General features: G+C 46.4%; 1 protein-coding gene across 6 annotated transcripts in view; it reads left to right on the top strand.

Moving 5' to 3' along the window:
* LOC128884035 (potassium voltage-gated channel protein Shal) overlaps positions 1–24,842 on the top strand; it is an 80,686-nt gene that overhangs the window by 10,406 nt on the left and 45,438 nt on the right. For all 6 annotated transcript variants that reach the window (XM_054137020.1, XM_054137030.1, XM_054137040.1 and 3 more), the window contains exon 2: positions 18,495–18,657. In XM_054137020.1, coding sequence (XP_053992995.1) covers positions 18,495–18,657 — 163 coding nt within the window. The remainder of the gene's footprint in view (positions 1–18,494; positions 18,658–24,842) is intronic.

Below are 24,842 nucleotides of genomic sequence, written 5' to 3'. Positions count from 1 at the left end.
GCGTAACACGCGTTTGTCTTCACCCTTTTGTTTCGCGTTCTGCGTGCATAGACATAGATTGTAATACTCCCAACGTCGATATTCTCTTGCTCCTGGAGTACAGAACGCGCGAGTTGGTTTCCCTTCGTCGATGAGAACCTGATCTCCGAATACGACGGCGATAAGTTCCGTGGATGGGGTGACCGTAGTCTTTAAAATATCAGGTCACACGCGCGCGTGGATCATTTTCTGGCTTCGAGCTCTTTAATGCTACGGGTGTCCGCCCTTATTTCTGCTCCGCTGCGTGGTCTGCGAAGAACCGAGCCTTTGCACCGCGGTAATATAGATTGCGGATAGGAGACGAGATGATATTACGCGGGGCTCCGTAGATTCGTGGCTACCGGACAGGAATTTCGAACGATCCTTTCCGACGAGCGAGAAACAGGGGTGATATCGAGCCACGTACTGGCCTTCTTTGCTGGCCGTTATGACGCCCGTAGCCCGCTGAGGTGGGTAATTAGGTTCGTTCTGCTTCGACGTGAGGCGTTTTCGAGATTAGTTTCACCTGGACCCCGATGGCAACTACGATTTTCAGACGCTTTATGAAAATAGCAGCCGATTACGTCGTTACGATCGCGATGGTGTAATGCTCGACGACTGAATAAAGATGATTGCGAGATAGGGTGGAATTCGTAGAAGCGCGACTGGCCGTATTTCGGTTAACTCGTTGAATTCAGCTGGGTTAGAAACTATCCGTCCTTTTGCTTAGCTTTATTGTTTGATTTAAGGTATTTTATTCGTGTGATTATTCGTGTCCAAACGTGTCGGGAACGCTGTTCTTCCGAGCAGTTTGAATTTTATTTGTCTTTTATAATCGTGTGCCTCGGAGAGTTAAACGGGTATCTCTATATAAAATATCCAAAACGTTGCGCGTCCGTAAAGTTTCATCGAGAGGAACGGAATTTCACGCACGTTAGAGCTAATAATTTGCATCGCTCTTCCAGTTTATACCAGATTACGCAACTAATACCGGGGAAGCCCGTATCAGAGATTGCGATTAGCCAGATGAATTTCGGATTTTCGATCGTGCATCGACGCACGAACCGAAAACGCTATGGCGTCGTGCGCGTCGGTGGATGAAAACGCGCTAGAAAGCATGGGTGTGTGCACATCGATGGCTGTAGGCTCGTTGGGAATGCGAAATCGCGTAACGGTACGAGCCAATGAGGATGAAACGCTGCGAGCGATAACGGTCGGCACAGGGTAATTTACGGGACTGCTTCATTAGCTTTCCCTCGGTCTTTACTCTCTTCTTCGAAAGACACCACTCGTTCTCCCCGTGCTTGAAATTTTTATCAACGCGACGACCGTGCAGCGACGCATCTTTCTTTTTTTTTTTCGGTTTTCACCAAATCCAACCGGAACATCGCGTCACGGTGAACTTTAATGGGCCTCCGCGGCGAGAGGTGCCCTCGGGGATGGTTCGCGGGAATAAAGAACCGAATAATACCGCGACGTTGTTGCGTCTGCTTTAATTAGAATAATTGACGAAACTCGGGCGTGGTTGTCGCGAACGGCGAATACTCCGAGGAGACAAAAAGGGGGTGCGCGTTTGATAACGGATCGGATCTCGCTGCGGCCAAGGATCGACGTTGTATTAATTTAGGTAATAAGCTCGAAACGAATGAGGTTAAAAGCGAATCGCATGGGTTACTTCGGAAAATATTAAAAATAGTAGTCTGGCGTTCGTGGGACTTGGATGGACCGTCGCGATAAAGAGGCGGTGTAAAAAGCTGCTCGGATAGAAAGGTTAGATTGCGATGCGGTCATTATCGCGATTGTTACGACTGGAATGAAAATAATTAAAAATGCTTTTCTCGTCGTTTGCGGGTAGAGTACCTAGGACTGGTTTAACGTTGGCTCGAATCGTTGCACGGTGTGGTGTGCGCGACGAGTAATCTTTTCGAGTCCTAGTTTGAAAAGACGATTTCTAAAAAAAACACTTCCAGATCTCCGCGATCATTAGAACGAGCTAACCAAGTTCGGTCGAACGCGCAAAGAATACGCTGTTTATCTTTTTTCAATATTTTTTACAGCGCGCTTCCAACTTCCTCCAAGAAGAATTCGAACGCGTCAAAACGGTCGTCGATAATGCTTCGGTATTGGCGCAATTATTATACGGTTTAGAGCGTGTAATAATGTTTCATTATAATTATTCCGCCGTAAGACGAAGGTGGCGCGAGTCTATAATAGAACTTTCATTGGCCATCGATTTCCTGTCGTTCCGCGCGGCGGGGCTTCGTGGCCAGGCTCCTTTCTGGAAAACGATAAAAATATACTGCCACCCCTGGGGATGCTCGACCATCGTTCGCTATGTTCCCGGTTACGACACACATCCGCACGGCAGAGGCTCGCCGGATAACAAACCGGTGGACCGCTATTTCTTCTTCTTATCTTCCGTTAACACGAAACGATCGCCTTCTCCATTCGGTAATAGGTTTCGATGGATTCGAAATTAATCGAATTCAACCAACAAAATTTCGTTTACCTAAACCTTTTTTTCCTTATATATTTAACGCCACTTTGGTTATTACTCTCTTTTATGTGATCATCTTTATTGTTAGATCTTTGTCAAAATACATACGTGCATCTTTAACCTCTTCGGGGACGATGTTTTTTTGTTGTTATTATCAAATTTTTGTTCTTTTTATTACTGACAGTAACTATAATTATAAAAAAACTAAACGTCCACATACGCGGCCAAGGGCGTGGAGAGATTAAGTAGATGGATCCGGCTTCCTTGAAACTAGTGGGTTTACTCAAATTTTCTTTGGATTACTTTCCCCTGAGCTTAATTTCGCGAATACTCATTGATCGATGCAACAGGCAGCTATAGTCTGCAATAAAATGCTAATGTAGTCCCTGTCATCGACGTATTACAACGCGCCGTCCACGAGACGTCGATCGCCACCAATCCATCAGCGATTCGAATCATGTAAATTTTGCTTCGCAATCACTGGGGACCAGTCGGTCGCGCCACTATTCTTGCACGAGATCGATTTTAACGAAGCACCTAGAAAGTTTCGTTCTTCCTAGCGAAGAGTGATTCTTTCGAAATTTAATACATCTCGACGCCAGGTGCAACGAGTACGATGTATCAAAGTCCGATGATGTAGAAAATGGCTTCGTTATCTTCGAACTTACCAAACGCCCATTCCCAGCGTGTTACTCCCTGAACGTTCGCGTACGTTGTTGACAGACGTTTCCAGGAACTTTAGCCGGTAGAACGTGAATACGAAATTTTGTAAAGCCTACGGTTCGTTTTCATATCGTGGCCGTCTGATGTCGGCTCTGTGCGCTAAAAAGGACGCTGAGCTTTTGACAAGTAAATAAATGAAATAAACCACGGAAAGGTGGCTCGTTTCAAGTTCCGTTTCGGTACGCGGTTCGTTACGACAACACACTGTGGCGATGATGGTTGCAGGATAAAAGCTCGAAGCTTTGCTCGTGTTTACCGGTACGGTATGCTTTCGAGCTATTGCTTTTCGCGTGAAAGCTCTCTCTTTCTCTGTCTCTTGCGCGAGCCGAGAAGGCTGGACGAGAGGAATATCTCGGAATCGGGTCGATGAGAACCAACCGACCGAATCTTTTTCGTCCCGACGCGAATCACTCGCGTCCTCGGACTTAATTCGTGGCTACGTTTGATTCTTAATTAAAGGCTTCTCAAAGGATCCCGTTTCGTTTGAGCTTTCTTCGGGAGGCTCGCCGCTGCGAAGGTACATATACCCACACCAGTGAACGTTTCAGCTCTCTTTCGGGTTAGATTCGCGCCGACTTTGACCGAGCCCGTCAGATTTCCGCCAAGTTCGTAGTTTCGATCAGTTTCGAGTCGTCGTTAATTGCGAAATTCATCGGCGTCAGGCGACGAGACTTGCAACGATAATATACTAGTTTCGCTGCGAACGGGAAACTCAATTTAATTTCCGATATCGCGTCTCGATCTAGATGGCTCTTTGTAACCCAACGTTTCTATACGTTCTTCTTACGATATTAATTTAAAAAAAAAAAAAAGAAGCTGAAATTTACATGTCGTTTGCTGGCGAACAATGTTCGTCACTCCCGGTTAACGCATTAATGAAATTTTACGAGCTTGCCGGCCTCGTGCGCCGCGCCGTGATTTCGTCGAATCGTCGACGATACGCGTTCGCTCGTAACGCGTTCAACGTTACACGACACTTGACGTAGCGATGTTTACGATACGTTTTTACGATCATGCAAATTCGCGGGTGTAAAATGTAAACGCAGAAGGTTAATACCGTGCCAATACTCGGCTCGAGGAAGGGCGGACGGTTGATCTCGCTCTCGTGCTTCCATTGGTTCCCTCGCCATAGATACTCCGTTTCCGTTCTTTCGGCGACATTCGCGCCGAGGATAAATTCCGCGATGAATTTCCGCGATGAATTTCCGCGAGTCCAAGGTCTGTCGGACCGTTTTACTTGCATACGCTTGTTGGTATAGAATCACTTTTTTACCGTTCGTACGCGTACCCGTTGGCCGTATTTCTTTTTCTGGGAAGGGCGGGCTGTATCTTCGCGAGGAAACGCGTGATCGATGTCCTTCCGACCCCACGAGGGACACGCCCTTCGGCTTACTTATTTAACCCGTTAAAGTCACGCAACGACTGCTCGACTTCTCGAAGGAAACTTTCGTCGCGTGTGGAAGACGTTCACTTCCACTGTTACGACGATACTTAACGGCGGAAAGGGAAATGTTGGAATTGCCTCGTTTAAGGAGTCAATGGGTATATTAATTGCGACTGTTGGGTGATTTCAATAGTTGTTGCTTTTCTAAAGGGGTTCAGACTCGGTCGTCTTTGAGTTGACGAAAACGCGAATGTTTTACGCGAAACAAAGTCCGATAGACTTTTTGTTCGACGCTTGCATCGTTAATTCTGCTTTCCGCCATGAAAGCGATCGGTTTCGTCGTTTAAAGCGAGACGGGAGCGTAAAAGGAGCGAAACGGAGGTTTGTTTTTCAGCGCGAAAAAGCAGGGTAATTTGTCGAAAAATGATTCGGTTAACTGCGCCCGTTCGCGGTTACAGGGCCGTTCGTTTCTGTCGGACAGCGGCGTTAACAAGATTTGTAATTCATGAGGCGATCGGCAAAAAATAGGGCATTCGAGCGAAAAAGGAGCCGGAAACCAAGCTTGCTGGACGAACGTAGAGATTCGAGAAATTTATTAACCGCGGAAGATTTATTTCTCCGTTATTTAGATCTCTGAGAAGGATGGCGAACGATCCATCGGCTTCTCTTCTCTGAGGCATTTACTTTCGAAGCTGGTCTCCTTCTCTCATTCGAGAAATCCATCTTACCGAGCGAGATAAAATTTTTCGTACGAACAGCAACTTAAATTACACGGAGAAGAATAGCTGAGATTTTTCGTTCGCGATACGATACTTTAAGCTCGTACGAGGAAAGTCTTCCTCGATACGTCCGGCAGGATGTTTCGAGAAACGAGAACGTTGTTGCGATCGCGCTGTAATTCGCGTGGAAACTCTCGATATCCGGCATCGAGGCGAAAAACGAGATCGATCTCCGGGAATGAGACATATTTCGTTCTACTTTTATTTTTCGCGGCAAGTCGTTGTACACGTCGGACGCGCAGGAAAGGTTGAAGGGTAACTCGAGTATCGTTCGTTCGACCGCTAAATCGAGGATGAACCAGCAGCTTTCAGTTCCCCGCGGGACGATCCTCCGCGCTTCTCCGTCGCTCGTGGCTCTCTTTTTCGTCCTGGCCGTCCTCTCCCCCATAGGATCTTCATGGCCTTCCGGCATCTATGTCTCTATCGATCTGGGTGGCTAGGGATGTGTACGAGCTCGGTTCGGGCGGGGCCGGATCCTGCGAGAAAGAAAAGTTAACAACCGATCGTTTGATCCACTCGCGAAAACGTCAAGGGTGGATAAATCCGTGTCAACCTTGGAAAAGGTTCAATCCACGTGTTTGGCATTAGACGGCAACCTTCTGTCGCATCGAACTTTGACTTTTAACATGATCGTTGAATCGAATATAATTGCACTCTCGCAGAGAGAGAGAGAGAGAGAAAGAGCGATCGTTTGAACGAATCACGATCTTTTCGAAGCGATACGTTTTTCGCATGTACGTGTTACGTTTATACAATTTTTCTTATACACGAACCGGGTACATTTTCCTGGATAATTAGGAAACATATGAAATATACGTGTACAAGGTTTGCAGGCGAGAGGTGATCGTCGCAAAGGTTTTGGTCCAGCTCGAAGTCGAGTTCACTTTGTTAGGAATGACCCAGTTGTTCGCCGGTAACACGGCTTTCTCGATTATGGCGGTAACTTGGTGCAAAGGCCTGGCTTGCTTCTGACAGAAATTCCCGCCCCCTTTTGACCCAGCTACTCCTCCTCTCAACCATCACGAAAATTGTCTGCTCGATTTGCTCGGACGGATTCCCGGATCGTCTCGTCTATTAAGCAATCGTACAGCATCGTTAATTAAAAATTGTTGCTTCTATCGGCACGTATCTACTTGCGTATCTACGAGCTATCGCAAGTCGATTTTGTTTTCGACCCCCCAATTCGGCTGTATTCCTCGCGGAAATAATAGGTATCGACGATGGTCATAAATCTGGCGAAATGTGCTGGCGAATACGTCTAATTTTTTTCCAACCCGTCGGACGGTTTTCGACGACGATTTAGCTCCACCAAACTGCACTCGTTTTGCCGCGGTTTCGCCACGCGGCAGCCTCTTGGCTGCGCTCCAAGCTCGTGGAACGCGGCTGCTCGGAACCGGAAGCGGACGTCCAGCGCAGCTGGCGAAGGTGCGCAAGACTCGCTCGTTTCCCTCGGCGTTTTCCTTCGTTTCTTCGACGTCGCGACGACGTTCAACCTCGGAACTTTCGAGGCGGTTTCACGATCCCTGTGCGTCGTTCTTCCGATTCGACTGTCCCTCGAGCAGAAGTTGCACGCTCCACTCGCCGTAGTTGCAAAGTTCGATTGAAAACCGGCCGAATCGAAAAGTTGGAATTATAGTATACGAACGAATCGGACGTTTTCGATCTCTTATTTGTGCCGCTCGCGGAGCCGAATTTATGGCACGTCGTTGTCTCGGCTCGATCCAATTTTCGATTACGCGCTAGAACTCGCGTGGTTCTCTCCGTTATCCGTAATCTGCAAGTTTGACGTATCGTCAGGAAAATTGTATCACGCGAACCTTAGCTTATCCTGGTACTTTAGTTTTTTTTTTGTTTCGTATACGCGAAATTTGATAAAAAAATTGCACAATTTTCGACACACGTTTAGTCGAAAAGCAACAAGGTATAAGGTCGTTAGTTCTTAGGTTGTATTATCTCGCGATGCTTCCCAGGCAACGACGATCGACTAAAAATAATTCTTCTCAGGGTTGTACGTGACATTTAACGGTTACTCGCTCACGAATCGACCCGGCATTCTCGAACATAATTGCCCTTTCTCATTAGCCTCTTTTACTGGTTTACGGTTCAATCAGTTTCTTGTCGTCGCTGGTAATCGGTACAAAAGAAGATCAGAATAAATTACAACGTAGAACCCCGAACCTTGCGCTTTCTCGAGCGAACCGCTATCGAAGGATATTTATTTTTGACAAGGTGATTAATACTCCGCCGGCTGGAATAGTTTAATAGAAGCTCTCGAAATCTGCCACGGGGAAGCTGGTTCGAACGACCAACTCATTTTCCATGTTTCTACATTTTATTCGAGAAAATCCACGCGCGAGGTCGATTGATTTGACAAAAATAATTTGCTTCCAATCGAACCGTAAATACGTAAACACATGCTTGGACGGACTGTACCATTATTTCGAGGTATGCTCGTGGTATTTCGCGAACGCTGTACGTGCTCCTAAACAATCGCGCGTGCCTCCACAAAATTGCAAAAGGAATTCGGGGTCCAGGAGGAATATGTCGCGCGATGCACACGGTCCAAAACACAGGGAGCGTCGAGGCGAAAATCGAGAGTCTGTCTAGCAACGAAGCGGTAACACGCGAAAGTAGAGAAACAAGTAGGCGATCGTGTCAGCGATCGGACGGAGCTGCGAGTCGCGATGCTTTTGCACGGGTGGGAGTCCCAGGAGCGTCGTGTCGCGTTTGAAAGGCCCGAAAGGATGGAAAGTGGAACGCAAGGCGCGTGCTTTCCTCTCCTCGATCGGAGAAACAGGCATCGATTTCGAATTCTTCTTCTTCGAGTCGCTTTCCGCACCCTTGGACTCGAGCCAGCCGCTCTTTACGCCGAAGGAACACGAATAAAGAGCCGTCGAAAAGAAGAAAAAGAGAAAGTTCTATGCCGTAACGCCGAGCCATAATGCGAATCAATGCTCCTGCCAATAAGTTGAAATCCTGTCGAAATCTTTCGAAATTCGGAGGGATCTCTAAATCGAATAACCGATGCTTTTGCCACGTTTCTGTGAAAGCAGCGTCGAGAGATCACATAATGGAGAGATACATTCTCGTATCACTAGGGAAACAGTTAAAGGGAATACACAGCCAGTCCCATAAATGTTTGTACCCTCTGTGTTTATCGAAGGAATATATGTATGCAAGTGTAAAGTTTACCCATGTACATATTTATAATGAAACATTTATTTGAAAACATCGAGGCTATTATTTAATTTACACATGCTTCTTTAATAGTCATAGAGGGTACCAATATTTATGAGACAGAGTGTATAGTTTATCGTTTGCTAATATTGCTGTATACCGTAAAATAATCGTACGCGTATGGTTCGATGTATTTGTCGGTTCCGTCGGTGGAACTTGTCTTTTCCAGTTAAAATTTCATTACGATTCTTGGCCGGCGAGTGTACACCGTGCATTTCCACTCGCGAAACGTGATTCGTGCAATAAACGTTTAATTAATTTCAGTAAGCGCGCCTCACCGCTTCCAAACAAGACGAGCCTCAACAGATTCAGGATTTTTACCTCCCCGTAGAATCGGCACGAGTTATATTTAATTAAACGCGTGCACTTCTCGCGATATTTATACTCGACTCTATAAATCGAGCCGAGCTGGCTCGTGTCCGCTTTAATTTCGCTACACGGGTACCGCTTTAATCCTGCGTCATGCGATAGCTGATTACGCGCGTTCTCTCTGTCCGCTTTATCGTGCCATAAATCCGCACTTAGTTTTGTTTCCATCGGAGCATCGCGATTCGGAGTGAAATTACTTGCTGCTAAATAAATAGCCGATCGTTATCGCAAGGAACCGTCGTCTCGACGCAACGCGAATTTACCGATTTCCGATCTGAAACTATGAAACGCGTATCGGTCTTGTAACGTCGATTCGGTCGCGAGCAGAGTTCAATTTACTCGTAACGTTGACGTCATTGTAACGAGAAACGACGATCGCCTCGTTTAAGCGATACGTATTCGTTAGCATAATCGGTGGGCGCCCGGGAGATTTCAGTTCTGCGGGAACTTCTTAATTACTCGAAACTTAACCAATTATCGCGGGCAGGTTAACCGCGCGAGTTAATCGCATTGCGTGCTCCTGCTTAACAACGTAACAACCGTTTAATGCACGCCACGATGTCGTGGCGGCGATTTCAGATAGCGCCCAACTATCGCGTGAAATTGTACTTTTGTTTTCTCGATCGCGTGATTAATTTACTTTGGTTAGGTTTCTGGTTAACACCGGGACACGTGTAATCCGTTTGCTCGATCTAAGAGACTCGCCAAGCTGGAAGAAGTTTCGGCGATCCACTTGCGCGAGTCCCGACGCGGACTTTTTTTTTAATTATTCGTTGGTCGGTAATTTATGCACAGGTTTTCTTTATTCAATTCTCCGTTGCTTCGTGCGAGAGCGCCGGGCCACCATTTCGCCGGCAGGACGACGCGACGATAAATATCGTCAAGGGCCACCGAGCTCGAACATTTTGCGGCCAGATCCTGGGTATCGCCGGTGAGTTCGCCGACACGCTTGCGAGATTGCAGTTGCACCGCTCCGAATGAGCTGTCGCAGCGGCCGCACGAACACATAACTCCTCGCGGAGATTTCGTGCCGTCGCTATCGCGTCTATACTTTCACGGTACTTTTTAATAGAGTCACCGACGCGACACGCCACTCGGCGAACTTGATCGGTGTCCGATGTCTTTTTCTACGCGTCTATACCTAGAGGATGATAAGAAATCCGCGAAAACCGTGAAGCTTGTTACGGAACCGATAACTACTATGCCTTCGATTACAGTTCGAGTCGGTTGGCGATCAATCTTGCCGACCAACGATTAGAACCAGGGAAATTCGAAGGCTTGAGAAACGATCGTGTAAATCTGAACTGTCAGTCGCGACGGTAATTATTTGAACGTGCCAGTGGAACGATAGTTGGCTGAGTCATCCTGTTAATTAAATTTCCCGATTGGATTATGGTTTAACGGGTCTGGTGAGCTTTTGCGCGTGTGTCGTATAGCATCGCGATTCGGACGAAAACATTTGCCGTTCGCATACAAAAAGTTTGCGCCCCGGTTACTGCAACTATGGCGCGTGTTTGCATTTACGTTAGCTGCGTCGCTATGTATCCGTTTATGTGTACTGTTATGAGTTATACGGGCAGGAATACATGGGGAATTATGACGGAATTCAGAGATATGCGCAGATCGGGGAGATGCGAGATAAACGGAGCAAGAGAGAGGAGAGGGATAGGGAGAGAAGCACGGAGAATAGGGTTAATCGATGCTAGAACGGAACCAGACTTCGCGATTCCATTTGAATTCCCAACCACGTAAACCCAACCCCCGTCAACTTTCCAACCAGCTCCCGCCCTTTAGCGATCATTCTGGCTCGTCGAACGTGGTTATTACACCGTCGTTAAAGCGGCTGCTAACCGTACAAAGGCGTAGCACCGCAAAGATCCCATCCTGCCGCCAAAGGGAAATTAAACAGGAGAGAATTTCGCGGAAAAAAGTTAACGCGATCCCTGATTTTATTTCAACCGATCGTGAAAACCTTTCTACTTCCTCCTTCGAACAGTTTCCCACTCGAATCGCTAACGATATCACGAGACGTTCGTCTAACATCTTTTTCACAGCTTTGCTAACGTTCTCCGACGATCTTCTCTTCGTATAAGTATCGTTATCATAGAAGATAGAGTGCGACGTTGAAGATGTTGGGGTTCCTATTTCCTTTGACATTTTATTTCGTTCCGTGAAGTGCGATCCTGGAGAAGCTACGGAAAGGATTGCGAGGAATCGTATCTCGAGTGCATTTACATTTTCTGTGCGCGAGATATCAATTTTTCGTCCGATTCGATTTAAGAAGCATTCGAGTTCTCCGCAGAAAAGGTACGTCTTCTGGAAGTTTAGGTATCGCGTATTCTTTCCTGGATTAGGAAATTATTCCAGAGGCTGCGGAATGCGGATATTTATAAAACGCTTAGTTCAAAGACAAAAATAACGAAGGCTACACCACTGCGAGGAAGAAAGACGAGCAGCGGGCATGGGTTCAGCTGATCCTTGCGAGCCTTCCCTTCGAGTCACCCTCCTCAGTTATATTGCAAAAGTTCGAGATAGGGGCGCGATAAAGCCATTGCGATCGCGGCCGATCGGCGCGAGAAAATCTTCTTTATCCGCGAGAAAATCGTTGTTGCATGGATCGCCGCGTCTCCCTGATCGATCGCGTGTGTCGCGATGTAAACATTCTTTTGTTAAACCCTTTTGTCGCAAGTTTATCTGTTTACCGCACCCTTTGGTTAACTTTGCCACCACTTCGCTTCTTCACCGGTGACCCAAATATGCAACCTTCGACGGCGATCGCAGTCTTCGCTCGTTAGTTATCCGTCCCTTGTCGAAAGATCACCTTTAACCTTCTCGCGACTCCCGTGATCGAACACTCGCGTGTCTCTCTTTGGGAAAACCTGTAAAACTTGAATTCGTGTTATTCAAATCGTTTGCTGAATGTTTTCTCGAGAAACGTCGCGACGTAACGACAGTTTCCAGGATCTTCGTTCTAGGAGGACTAACGTCGCGGCGGATCATCCTCGTCGGCAAGGAAACCGCCTTTCCTGGCGCGGTCCCTATTATCCGATTAATCAACAAGTTCACACGGTGCCGTTCATAATTCGACGAAGACCGTGCTCGCGGCGAATGGCACGAAATCCTGGCCTGGAGGATGATCACGACGCGCAGCTCCCAATTATTCCTAATCTATTCTCGGAATTATCTGGCCGCGCGCTTCCCGCGATTTTCATTCATTATACCGAGTGAAACGCGGCTGATTAGGTCTCGCCTTCTACGTAGTTCCTCGGCTTCGCAATTATATCTGGAACTCCACCGCGGAGAATCGATGGGAAATTAGTCGATGCCCGCTCCACATTTTTAGGCGAACTTGATTCCCATCGCGAAACGTTCGCTAATAACCAGATTTTTAGGGAAATGTCGTAGCCGAGGGAACCGATGAAACGATGGATCGAATTATTCGAACAAGTCGAGGAAAGTCGCGTGCATCTCGTTAAGGATGTCACATAGAGTAAACTTTTATCTCTCGTCGAATGCCTCGTGACCTCGTCAAACAGTTCGCCCGCTTCTTTTGCATCCATTCCTCTGAATTGCTTTCAGCTTTTGCCCCGCTCGCTTTTTAATCGCGAGGGAATTCATCGTTCCGATCAGTCGCCGTTCGTTCGCCTTTTTCGCGACAAAAATCTCTGTAGATCCCGCAAAAACTCATCAACAGCCCATATTTCGTTGCGCGGACGGAAACATAGGGCGGAGCTGCTTTATCGAGTCTTCAAATATTTTCTCACTCGTCAAATATTTCCCTCGTCGCCTAGCGTCTCGTTAAAAGCATTTATATGCTACCGTAAAACTATTATCGCACCTAATTCGTTATGCTTTCGAAATTGATTACTTGTTAATTGTACGACGCTAGTCGAGGGTGTATCCCCTGATACCGATCGTACGTGGGTTCGTCGATAAGAAATCATCCAAGAATAAGCGTGTCGTTACAACGCGAAAGACTAGAATTGTATGGGGATTCTGGTACATGCCTCGATGAATGGAATAACGAAGAGAGAGGTAGTTGTTACGACGCTCGCTCTCTGATTCGGGAGGGTAGCGGATTAACTCGGTTCAGTGGTCTTCGGACCTCGGTGGTATAGACGATCAGCCTCGGAACATTTGCTCGCTCCGCGCCAAATTATACTAATTATACGATGCTGTTTAGACGATATTTTACGAAACGAGTCCGAGTTTCTATTTCGGCGGTCTCTTGTCTATTTTCCCATGCCTTTCGTTCTTGTCAACGATTTCCCGTTCTCGGTCGTTTTCCCGATCAATTTCCCCGCCTCTGTCGGCGACTTCATCTTCGTCACGGCGATTACCAGAGCTGACACGCGTTTTCGCCGCTCAGGATGCGTTTTATTTTCAGACGAACGCGCGCTAACAGTCAGCGGCGAATCCGGAAAGCGGGCGGTTCTTGTCTTATAATAGCACGTTGCATCCCGGTGGCAGACGAGCTTCGACGCGCACTGGGAGCTCGATAAATAAGAAGCGCGGAGACTCGAGTAACGTCATGATTGCTAAAATAATTGGCCAGTCGTAGCTAGTCCTTGCGCGTTTCAGGAAAGTCGGTGTTGTTCCGTACTCGATACTATTCTTATACTGTGTTACGCTTTTCAGTGTCCGATTTATTTTATTTTAATATTATTTCACACATACGATACTACATTCACAGTCAGTCCTATAAATATTCGTACCCCCTATGTCTATCGATGAAATTTGTTTAAATTAAATGGCAGGTTCGATGTTTCCAACTGTACGTCTGTATAAATATATACATGTATAAGCTTATTCATATACATATTTATAACGAGAAATGTATTTGACAATATCAAAACTATCGTTTAATTTAATCAAACATCTTCGATAGACATAGATGGTACGAATATTTATTGGATTTATTCTATACTCACCCGTACTTGGCAACCTAGACAATCGTTTTTCTTTTTTGTATGCATCGAAGATCCTCTCGAAAAGAACGAAGATCAATGGGTAAAACGATCGGTCATCCTTAGCTGTGTCTCGCATACCGAAACTCGATGTCCGCGCGGTGATACATCGTTCTGGCGCGTTCGATGATGCATCGTCGATACTCTTCGACGATAACAGTACAATTATTTCGTTTCGCTGTTCCCGGAGGAGTATTTGCATTTCGATTGCATCTAAAATTCAACCGTGCCGCGACAGAGCCGTTTTTCCATCCGTATCGAGACCGTCGGACGCTGCATTTACACGAGACCGCAACAATGCCCGCAGGAAATGTTTTCCATTGAAGGCTCTTTTAATTTTATGACACTTTCGTTACGTCGACGCAGCGACTGTTCCATTTGCGGCCGATGAAAGGGGCCGGCGACGCTCTCGTCGGGCTTCTACGATGAACATCGTTCGCAAACAAAGCTCGAGGAGAGCAATCCAGACTCCATTTTTATCGAGCGTTGCATTATCAAACGCGCCCGGTGCCCGACAACGAGGAGTAAACACTTGGTTTACGATCGATTTTTACCGCCCTTCCTCCCCGTCTCCTTCCTACCCTTCGCCCGACGATTTGCACTTTTCCTCTCGTTCACTAAAACAAAATTCGAATCGATTCGATTCGATCCTTGTTAGCACGATTCCGATAGAGAACAATGAACAAAAAGTGGAAGTAGAGAGAAAGATCGTAGAAAAATCGTTCTTCATCGGACTCCCTTCTTTTGTTCGGCGCTCTTCGCTGTTGGCTGTTATACATAGAAGGATTCAATTAGAGGGTTTGCCGATCGCCGAGGGTCTTTTTCGAAAAATCGCTTCTCGAAACTAATTCGTTAGCGATCGTTGAAAAATCACTACAGGTTCGAAACATCTGTTTGCAGAAAATCTTCGACGATTGTAGCGGAAACATGGACAAATCGAATCGGAAACCTGTTCAACTAAATTTTGTCCAAGTTTTTCAATTACTCGTGCACGCTTCCTTTTGCTCGCTTTTATTTTCGCGTGGTTCGACAATTATCAAGGGGTAGTTCGATCGGTTAGCGGAACATCCAACTACTCACGATTGGCGTTTTATCGGCTAAATCGACTTTTAGGCAAGTTTAACGCGCGTTTAAGAGGCAAGTATTCGCGGCGACCGTCAAGGCGTGCTTTTCTAAAGATAGATCTTTCGATCCGTACCATTCTCGCTAGATTCTAAACTCGCTGCCGTCGCGTGTCCCGGCTACCACTTTCAAACGCGAAACGCCGTCTCCATCCCACAGACGGAACATTCTCCTTGAACTCGGAGTTTCTGGCTGAGTCTGGAGCTTATTATTGTTGCTCGGTGCGCAACAATACGGTCTGGAGCATAGGTTCGATGACAAAGACTCTTCAGTGTTACGCGCTACAGAAATATTTAGTCTGCAGACTCCCTCGTCGAGTGTTTACCTGTAGTTAGCTTTACACTCGCGAGTTCGTTGTTTGTTATAGCCGATGCATTGTCTTATTTCTATCCTCGATCGGCGTCGGTTGGCTCTCTACGATATAATTGTTCGGCGAAAAGAATTTTCGCTCATCGATGAGAATGAATGAAACAAAATAGGGCGCGACTAAACAGATTATCGAGAATCAATGAACGTTCAGTTTGTAATTAACGAGAACGGAAGATAAAAAGAACGATCAATTGTTCAGCTCCGAACAATGAAAAATATATCCATTTTGTCGAGAAGCACGGATAAGTGCATCGTTCTTTTCAGAAGTAACGATACCCATTGTACGTCAATTTAGACAAAATACCTTTATAATAAGATCGCGACGATTATTTAATAAACGATTAAGTATCGACGAAGAAAAGAGCTCGAGAGATGGCAATTAATCGATGGGTCCATGTTTATTATCGCTGTGGTAAAATACGCGCATGATAGTCAACGAAACGGGCAATCATGCGACAGCCGACATCGCTTACGGGTCGAAGGGTTAGGTACAGACGTGGTCGGAATCGAGTAGTTGAATCGTAAAAAGTTTGAAGCACTTTTAGTCTCGCGTAAAGAGCAGTCGTAAAAACAGCAGTCTCTCATGGACGCTTAGACAATTCCTGTTTTCGGTGCCGCTTCCTTGGAATTGGCCGCAATGGCTGCTATCTAGCGACGGTAAGCCGTTACTTAACTTTGAATGCTCTTCGCTCTATCTCGGAGGAAAAATTGTGTTTCATCCGTCGGGCTAACGACGTCAGTCCCTCTGCTATATCCAGCTACGCCTTTCCAACGCATTACCTGCTAAAAAGAACAAGGATTTATGCGCCGTACTTTCAATTCGAATTTTGAAATGGCTATATTTGTACCGAAAGAACTCTAAGGAAAATGTGTCAGCCGTGATATATTTCGTGCGAGCTTTCGGGATGGGAAGTTCACCAAGCCGAGTCGCGAAGCTCATTTTAAGCGAATTACTCGCTGCGATCGTCTTTCCAAAGTTCGTTAAGTCATTTTCGCGATGGGTTTTAATGCACGTCGGCACACCTACGCGAGGGTACGGCGTTCATGTCAGAAATAATTCCCCGAGAACATTGTCATCGTTGGTATTAATCGCGTTTCGATAATACGAATCTAGTATTTCGCAGGCCGTCGAATTAATTTGTATTTTATAGGAATTTTGTCGAATTACTACACTTGCGTTTCGATAGCATTGGCCGAAATTGGACCACGCGAGATATTTTTATTTTCCTTCGAGACGGAAGAAACGGGGAAGTTTCCGAGCACAGGATCGTCGAATGAAAATTTTAACGCGACCGAACGCAAAGTCTTCTTTCCTCGAGAGGCGTATATCGTTCCTCCGACATTCATCGAGTTCTCGAGGTTCCGGAATTCTCCCACAGGGAATTTCGTGGTTTCCAGGATAATGGGAAGAAAAAAATGAAGGGAGGATTTTTCCGCTGAGTCGAAGTTTCGGCGGAGGTTGGTTGCATTCTGGAAAATAGAGTGATCGGATTCGTCGGCGTGGAAAAGTAGTTTTCTCTTCTCGTTCAGCTCTTCCACGACCGCCGCGTTTCGTTCGACGAAGAAGGCAGAGGAACAGATAAAGAAATTGGGTCGGGATCGCAGGGGTTGCCACCCCGTCCAACTTTTAACCCCCCTTTTATTCGCGAGAACGAACGCGACACGGTTTACGAAGTAATTATCCCCCGGCCAGGCTCTTGAAATTTTCATTAATTCGGGAAAGCTCGTAATCCGGATATCGTTAATTTTGTTTCAATTTCCCAGACATGCATTAATCGAGATTTAGTAGGGGTAGTCGAGCCACGAATTGAATTTTTTACACATCCCAACAGCTGTTCAGGCGCGTTAAGCGTAACGCGTTGAAAATATTACGAATTGCTTTCGAAATGGACTCGTAAATCGAATGGAGTTTAACTAACGTTCGATACGCTTCGATCGAGAGAAATTACTAAGCTTTTTGCCCTTGCTACCATCGCGGTATCGGTTTCGTCGAACACGAACGGTTCTCTGTTTTTGTCTGCCGATAAAAACCACGAGGACAACGCGTACAATTATTCTCGCGTTTGCTGGACACGACATCGAAGACACCTCGTGTCGGTTTGCAGATATACCTGCCAGAATTTATATAGCTACTCGAAGGAAGATCGCGTTAGGTCTCATCATATTTTGTCTAACGAAGAAATCGATCAACGCGAGAAAGAAGTTGGGTATACAGATTTTTGCACGGCCTTCGGTTTTAGCAGCGGAGAAATACGATTCGAAGGGTGTCGAATTGAGAAATAAGTCTTCGATACTCGTCTCTCCCGATCGGAAAGAGAAAAACAGAATTCTGGATCGGATCCACGGTGCGGTGATAATTCGACAAGATCCCAAGGTTTTTTGCGCGGCGGTCGTCGCTATTTTCTAAGTAGTCTCTCGAAACCGAGCATTCGTCGCGAGCGTAATATGGAACATCGCCAGAGGGTCAATCCTCGATCGTGGTTGTTCACGAGCCCCCTGCCCGCTTTATCGAATTATGTCACAGTTTCGTGAGTCCTTCCGGGACGCGCGCGCGATGTCGTTTTGTTTTGTCCCGCGAGATCGACTTACACTTGTAACGCGCGGCATTCCACGCACCCACTTTTAATATCTAAAGATCTTATTACAAGTTTCCAGCCATTAGCTCGCTGTTACTTGCGACAAAGGATCAACAAATGATTCTACAGAAGTAATATAAACGTTGTTGCAAACGCTGGCTATCGCAAACTGAACATTGCCGAGACGCGGTAGGCTTGGACCGACCGAGCGAATCGGCGCGAGTTTCACTTTCAGTAGAATAAGGCGTCACGGTCAGACATCGCGTTCTAGAACCACAAGTGGCCGCGACGTTTGCGGTACAAGTAATCGGATTCAGGGTGAGGCGATAAGCGATTAGACGCATTAACTGATTCACGCGTGACACGTAATATCCTCGGTACCGAACATTTCAACGATATTTTCACGTATCGATTTCTCCGATGCTAACTTTTCGTAATTTTGTTCTGTTTCAGGTACGGTGACATGGTTCCGAAAACGATCGCGGGAAAAATCGTGGGGGGTGTATGCTCCCTTAGCGGTGTCCTTGTGATCGCTTTACCGGTGCCTGTTATCGTCAGTAATTTCAGCCGAATATATCACCAGAATCAGCGGGCGGATAAGCGAAAGGCTCAGAGGGTGAGTGAAACTCGTATTTTATTTACCGTTCTCTTATCGAGCAATTGCGGCGCTTATATCGTAGCGATTCCTCATTCGTATTGGACTATCTATCTTCGCATTATTAATCTGCTATCGGGGACGGGCGTTATCGTGTTCGGCTGGAAATTATTTCGACTTTAATTCCGGCACGAGTCAGTTGCAACTTATCGGAACGATTAAGGGGTTGATACGATTAATATTACTTTACGACAGAGATCAAGGGAAATTTTGCCAGATTTCCGGGATGCTCTTCGAATCGTTGGGAAAGTATACGGTTGACGCACGACGTTTCATGTTTGCGTCTCGCGTCTCGCGAAACGTTCTCGCCTGTTTCCTCGCGTGCACACGCTTCTCGCTCATCCACAAATAGCCGTGTCACTATTCGCGTCACGGCTGTTCACTTTATTCTAGTAGAGTGGATATCGATATCGTTGGATGTTGTCTTTGGACCCGGTTGCTCGGAACCCACGGCTGTGACGCGATAAACATTCGAAGAGGCCGAGGTATTGTCCTCCATTCGCGATCGTAACAACCTAGCTAGTCAAAGTCTTATCCACAAGACGGTAATGTATTCTAATACACTTGATAAGCGAGATGCGACCACTCTTTTCCGTCGAGTTAGCCTGCTGATGTATACGGACGTCGTAAATCCGTGCTACTAAATTTCACGTTTCGCGAGGAGCTCCCAGCGGGATTTTTGTGCGCGCACGGTATGCTAAAACCCAGAATGATGTATGCACTGTTCTACTCGGCGGATATAAAATATTTCACCTTAAAGAAACCGGGGATCGTGATTAATTTTCTCACGGGGGTTTCTTCCACGGATCTAATGTCTTCTTCTCTAAATAACGCGATATCGTATCACGGTACACGTAGAATTTAAACGACGAGGGACCAAGATGCCAAGATCTCTTATACTATTCATAGTCGTGAGAAATACGAAATAAAGCCTGAAATAAAATGGACAACAACATATTCGGAAGACTGATGCCAACTCGATAACTTTTCTGCATTATTTTTGTCCAATTCTATCTATTCTGTTATCGAATCGCACAAACGCACTCGTCATTGAACAGCACCGATTACTTTAATAACGTTCGAGAGTGTCCTCGTTCGATTAGGGATCGGGAAACATCGCGAGAGTTTCCTCGAGGATTCGTCGCGGGAGTTTTCCTCGTGGTTGAATTTCCGTTTGGTGAAAATCGTTCCCATCGGACGTTGGCAACTCTCGATGATGTATTTTCCGTCGAGAACGGAAAGTCACGATTTCCTTCGTCAACGGAATCGATGAAAAGTTAGTTGGCCGCGGCGCAACGCGTCGCGAAGCGAAGCGAAGCGGTGTCTCCCAGAGTCGGGCGATTTATTCTCACTGGCGTGACGCGCTGGTAATACACGGTGTCCCGGTGGCACACTTACGTGGTACTCTTAGCTCGTCGTGTATCAAAATTTTCCAATTTAACGTGTCGACCGTCGCGCGAGTTTCAGACAGCTCGCCGCGCCGCCGCGCCGGTGCGAAATATTTTTATTATCGCGAGAACGTAACGCTGAAATATTTCGCAATATGTTCGAATCAAGCTGCATCGTCGTTCATGGCGCATTCCGATGACTGTTGCCGGACGCTACGACTGGGTTCCATCGATCGTAACTATTTTCAAATACCAGGATAAACGAGATGCTTTTGCGCTTCTCGTGGATCATTCGCGAGAAATCAAAGAGGGAGGAACGAAAGAGAAGTGCACGAATAAAAAGATGTGTCTAATTAAAGTAATCGAGAAGATAACATCTTCCGTTTTAACAGTCTCCCATTTTCTGAGTACGTCGTTCGATTCATCATGGATACCTTTTGGTTAATGTAGCGTCCAACTACTATTATCTGCTAAGGGAAGGATCCTTTTCAGAGACGAGTTGATTGTTTTCGAGGAACGTTGCATCCAGCGTTTTCTGTTTACCTGAAACGAAACCCTCGAGAATCGGTCTCCTCTCTTGACTCGATCTAAAAAAGAACGTACTTGAACAAAGCGTCCCAGTATCGAAATTATCCTCGGTAAACCGCGGAGCTATTTTAATCGGCTGCCAGTATTTTATTAGCGGAGATCAAAGATGTTGCCCGGAGAATGCTTCGCTATCGTGGAAGTCTAATGACGAGTAACGATCGCTGTTACTTTCCGGACCAATGCCTTTAATTGTTGAATCGCAGCCAGCGGTTATCCGCGCTTACGATTCACCGAACTGGTCAATTTATTCAAGTAGCCCATTATATCTTGAATACATTTCGCTTTCTACTCCGAACGCGCTTCTATTTCGCTCCAATTTACGTATCGACATCCATTTACAGTGACAATCTACAGTTACTCTCGTCTTCGAGTTCGTCGGCACAGAAATCTCGTTCTTTCTCGGTTGTTTCTTCGGAGTCTGTTAAACAAAAACCAGCAGCAAAATTCGTCTCGTCCATCTTTGTACCCTAAAAGGAACACCGTTTTTAGCTTCGTAGTTTTACGGATAGGTTCTTCAAAACTTGTCCCACATTTTCGATTCACCCTCGGATTGGGTGAGATTAATAGAGCGGCCAGTGGGGGCGCGGTCCTATAGTCATTGAGCCGGTGGACTGTTCGGGTGGTATTGTTTATTCAGTTTATCGCGATCCGCGGCCGAGCGAGCACCATATTCACCTCGATCCGTGTTAAAGTCAATATAAATAACAAAATCCGATACTCGCAAGCGATACGAGTGCTACTCGAATAACGCCTTTCCGTTCCTGGACGACAACAGGCTGACAGACGACAGTGAAACTTCTCCGTTCAAGTTCGTCGATGGAACTGACCGATTGCGTAAAAATCGACTCGCGATTTCTTTCGCCGACGAGCGATTAGGAATCTCATAGTGTCAGAGGCGGGTTCGAGCCTCTAGCAGGAGTTTTCGTTGGCCGACAGCCAGAGGCTACCCCTCGGTTCATTACCACTATCCCGTGTACGGAGAGCCAGAGGCAGCTGCCCGAATAAAGTACCGAGAGCAGTACTTTCCCGGACGGAAATCATACGACAGGGGTTAGCAAAACTAATTCGTACCGATTGTTGTTTCTTACTGCAACAGTGTTACCGTGATAATTCAATCATTCGGTCGTTTCAGTCACTCGTGTTTTCGACTATATTCCCTTGGTCTTTTCGATACGATTCTTACGGTTCCGTTGGATATACGCGATCAGAATATTATTCTACGAAACGTAGTATTCTCGCTGATACGAATTCGGTTCGTCGAACAGAGACAGAGAAAATTTTGCAAATTAGGAGAAGGCTGGGGACAGCTTCTCGACAATTCGCAGCCGTGAGATCGGAGCTCGCTTTCTTTCTCCGCTCGGTTAAATCTGCAATGCAGATGCATCGCAATCTACATATGCATGGCCATGCTTGTCCCGATTCGCAGTTTCGGACACCGGCGTGTCTTTCGTTGTGCATCAATCTACTCTTTGTTAACGCTTCGTGGAGAATCGTTGGACTCTTTCAAAAGGTTCGGAGAACCGATTGAGATACAATTAAAATATCCCGTCGTTTGAAAAATGCATAGTCCGCTTAAAAAGAATTGCAATTATTTATCGTAGATTAAAGCGAGGAGATGCACCAGTATCGTTGAATTTACTTTCCGTTCGTGTCCACGACGAGGAAGAAAATGCAATCGCGTTCGACGGGTGCCTCGCGCTACGCAAATAAATAGATTGAAAGCGAAATATTGGAGTTAGCTAAGCAGTCTCCAACGAAGCTCTCCGGTTTTTGCTTTCGATCCTGCCTTCGAGATCGATTTTACGCGCGCCAGGCAAGTTCACCCGGCTAAGGGTAAACAAATATTTGAGAGCAGCTTCCATAAGTAAACGGATCTCCTCGTGAACTTCGAGTTGTGAAACAAACTCCGACTTCCGTCGGAACTGTGATCGTTCGAACGCGATATTGCATCAATCTTGACTCCCCTCTACCCCCCCCCCCCCCCCCGAAAACCTACAAATTTCTATCTTTTTATTCGCCAGATCGAACAACTCTTCAACGGCTAAAATCATCTAGAGTTCGAAACAGAAATTAAAAAGGATCCTCGGTGTGAAAGCGACGAACCTGCGATAAAAACGTGCGAAGCGAAATGAACGAATATCATTGTTGCACCGCGAGGGCGTTTTTTTTCTCTCGACGCTCGCGAACAAACGGCGCGCGCATTCGTTCGCAAATGTAATTTAACCCGCGAACGAGCGAGATCGCGTTAAGTTTGGCGGGATATTATTTCCACGAGTGCCTTCTCGCCTGCGGAGTCTCGAGAACTTTTTTAAGTTCCTTCCTCTCGACCCACGCCGCGGCGAGCCTGAGGCTTTTCGGTCGCCGATGAAATTTTTAGATTCGCCGGTTTCTCGGTAAACGCAGTTTAAAAAATGTATTTTTACGATTAAGCGCTTCACGTACCGTCGGCGAGAAAGTTTAAACAATTTCGAGCTGGGGTGTACCTATTCGATCTTTGCAACGACGCGATAACTGCAACGTCACCCGACGCATTTCAGATTTTTTTCCCCAACGATGACGGTTTTTCTTCCCTCTTCACCACGTATCTCTATTCTTAGCGCGAACTCCTCGGCACGCTTGTTCCCTTTAAGGTCTCCTTTCCTCGCCCACCTGCTCGACGGTGGATGGCAGTCGCAGGGCGTCGAAGGAAAAAATAACGAGCGCCAAGGGAGAAAAGGAATGGCGGCTCTCCTCAAACATTTCGTTTGTTTGCTTGACTTCGTGATTCGCCCGAGGGCATTGGCCGTGTCAAGACATCCGCAAAAACCGCTTGTCGCGATAAGAGATGCTGGTCGCTGCTTTCGCTCTTTGCCGATTTTCTTTTCTCGGGATAGAGATCAGTCAGTTTCACGTTTTTTCATGTTTAAAGTAAACCGTGTTTCGATCTGCTCCGTTGTTATAAATGTAACAAACCAATCCTTTTACATTCGACCAAGGAATTTGTTCTCATATGAAACGCACGGGTAGGAATTCGTCCGTATGTCCTGTGCCTTTTAGTCTAGAGCGACTGGACCGAATATTATCTTTCGTACGTCACAGTGGGGTCTGGTAGAACCCAGTCTATTTCCTCGTGTTTACATCTTTCGCAATGAGCCACGTTTGGATTTCTATTCTCACCAGGAAAGATGTTTACGATGTCAACATTCAATCTTTATGATGTCATCATCGCATATGTGCGACGGGTTGAAATATAGAAGTCGAATCAACGCCATACGTTCTCACATTTTACTTCTTCCATCGGTTCTCTTCGTTCGAGGTATCTATTATTTCGTTGTGTTTTATTTCTCTCTTTACCCTCTTCTCGATACATGCGTGGCGAAGAAAAGAGTAGACGAACGTTCGCGCCTCGTTATTCGTGTAATCGTGAAATCCTCGATAGATTCTAACGCGACGAAGGTATCGGAAGACGTATTCTTCCTGTCGAGCGCCATCGGTTCGTTCCGTCGTCGTAATTCGTCCCATTTGGCATAGCTGTATGCGCTCATTAAGCGGTCTCCCTTTGCGCCGTGCGAATAATTATTGGCAGACGCTTTGACACCCAAGTCACGGGAAACGCGGTTGCGAATATTTACGGTAAACTCCGGCTGACGAAGATTTATCTTCCCGTAACCGACGATTAACCTATTTAACGATCCAACTTGACGGAACGTTTGGGCTCTAAACGGATCCGCGTTTCGACCGCTTTGTAACGGCAAAAACGACGATGCGAGTACGAGTGACGGCACGATAAAGTCGTCGTCTAGAAAATTGTGTCGAGGCTAGTCGTGCATAGTCGTAGCTGCGGGTAAAGGAGGAGGTGTCGCCGAATAGAGGAGTTTTTCGTTTCGAAATTACGCTGTACAAATTCCAAGATAAACACGATTCAAGGCGGTAACGTCGACTACGAGTACGGTAACGTCGTCGTAGTCTCGAGTCGTGCGAATGTAAAAAAATGTATCGAGGGGCTCGAAACCTTGATGTTTCACGGTGAAAGGGTTGAATGATTGACGCGTTGCCCGATAAAAAGAATTGTCGAAATATGTTACCGTCGGTCTGGAAAGGAAAAATAATCGAAGCGTCCGCGAGTGGAACGAGCTCGTTAATCGGGCTGAGTGTGCTCCCTCGGGATTCCGAGACGGAAAAAGAGATCTT

Source organism: Hylaeus volcanicus, chromosome 1, assembly GCF_026283585.1.
Source record: "Hylaeus volcanicus isolate JK05 chromosome 1, UHH_iyHylVolc1.0_haploid, whole genome shotgun sequence".
NCBI lineage: Eukaryota > Metazoa > Arthropoda > Insecta > Hymenoptera > Colletidae > Hylaeus > Hylaeus volcanicus.
This window is presented reverse-complemented; position numbering and strand designations above follow the sequence as displayed.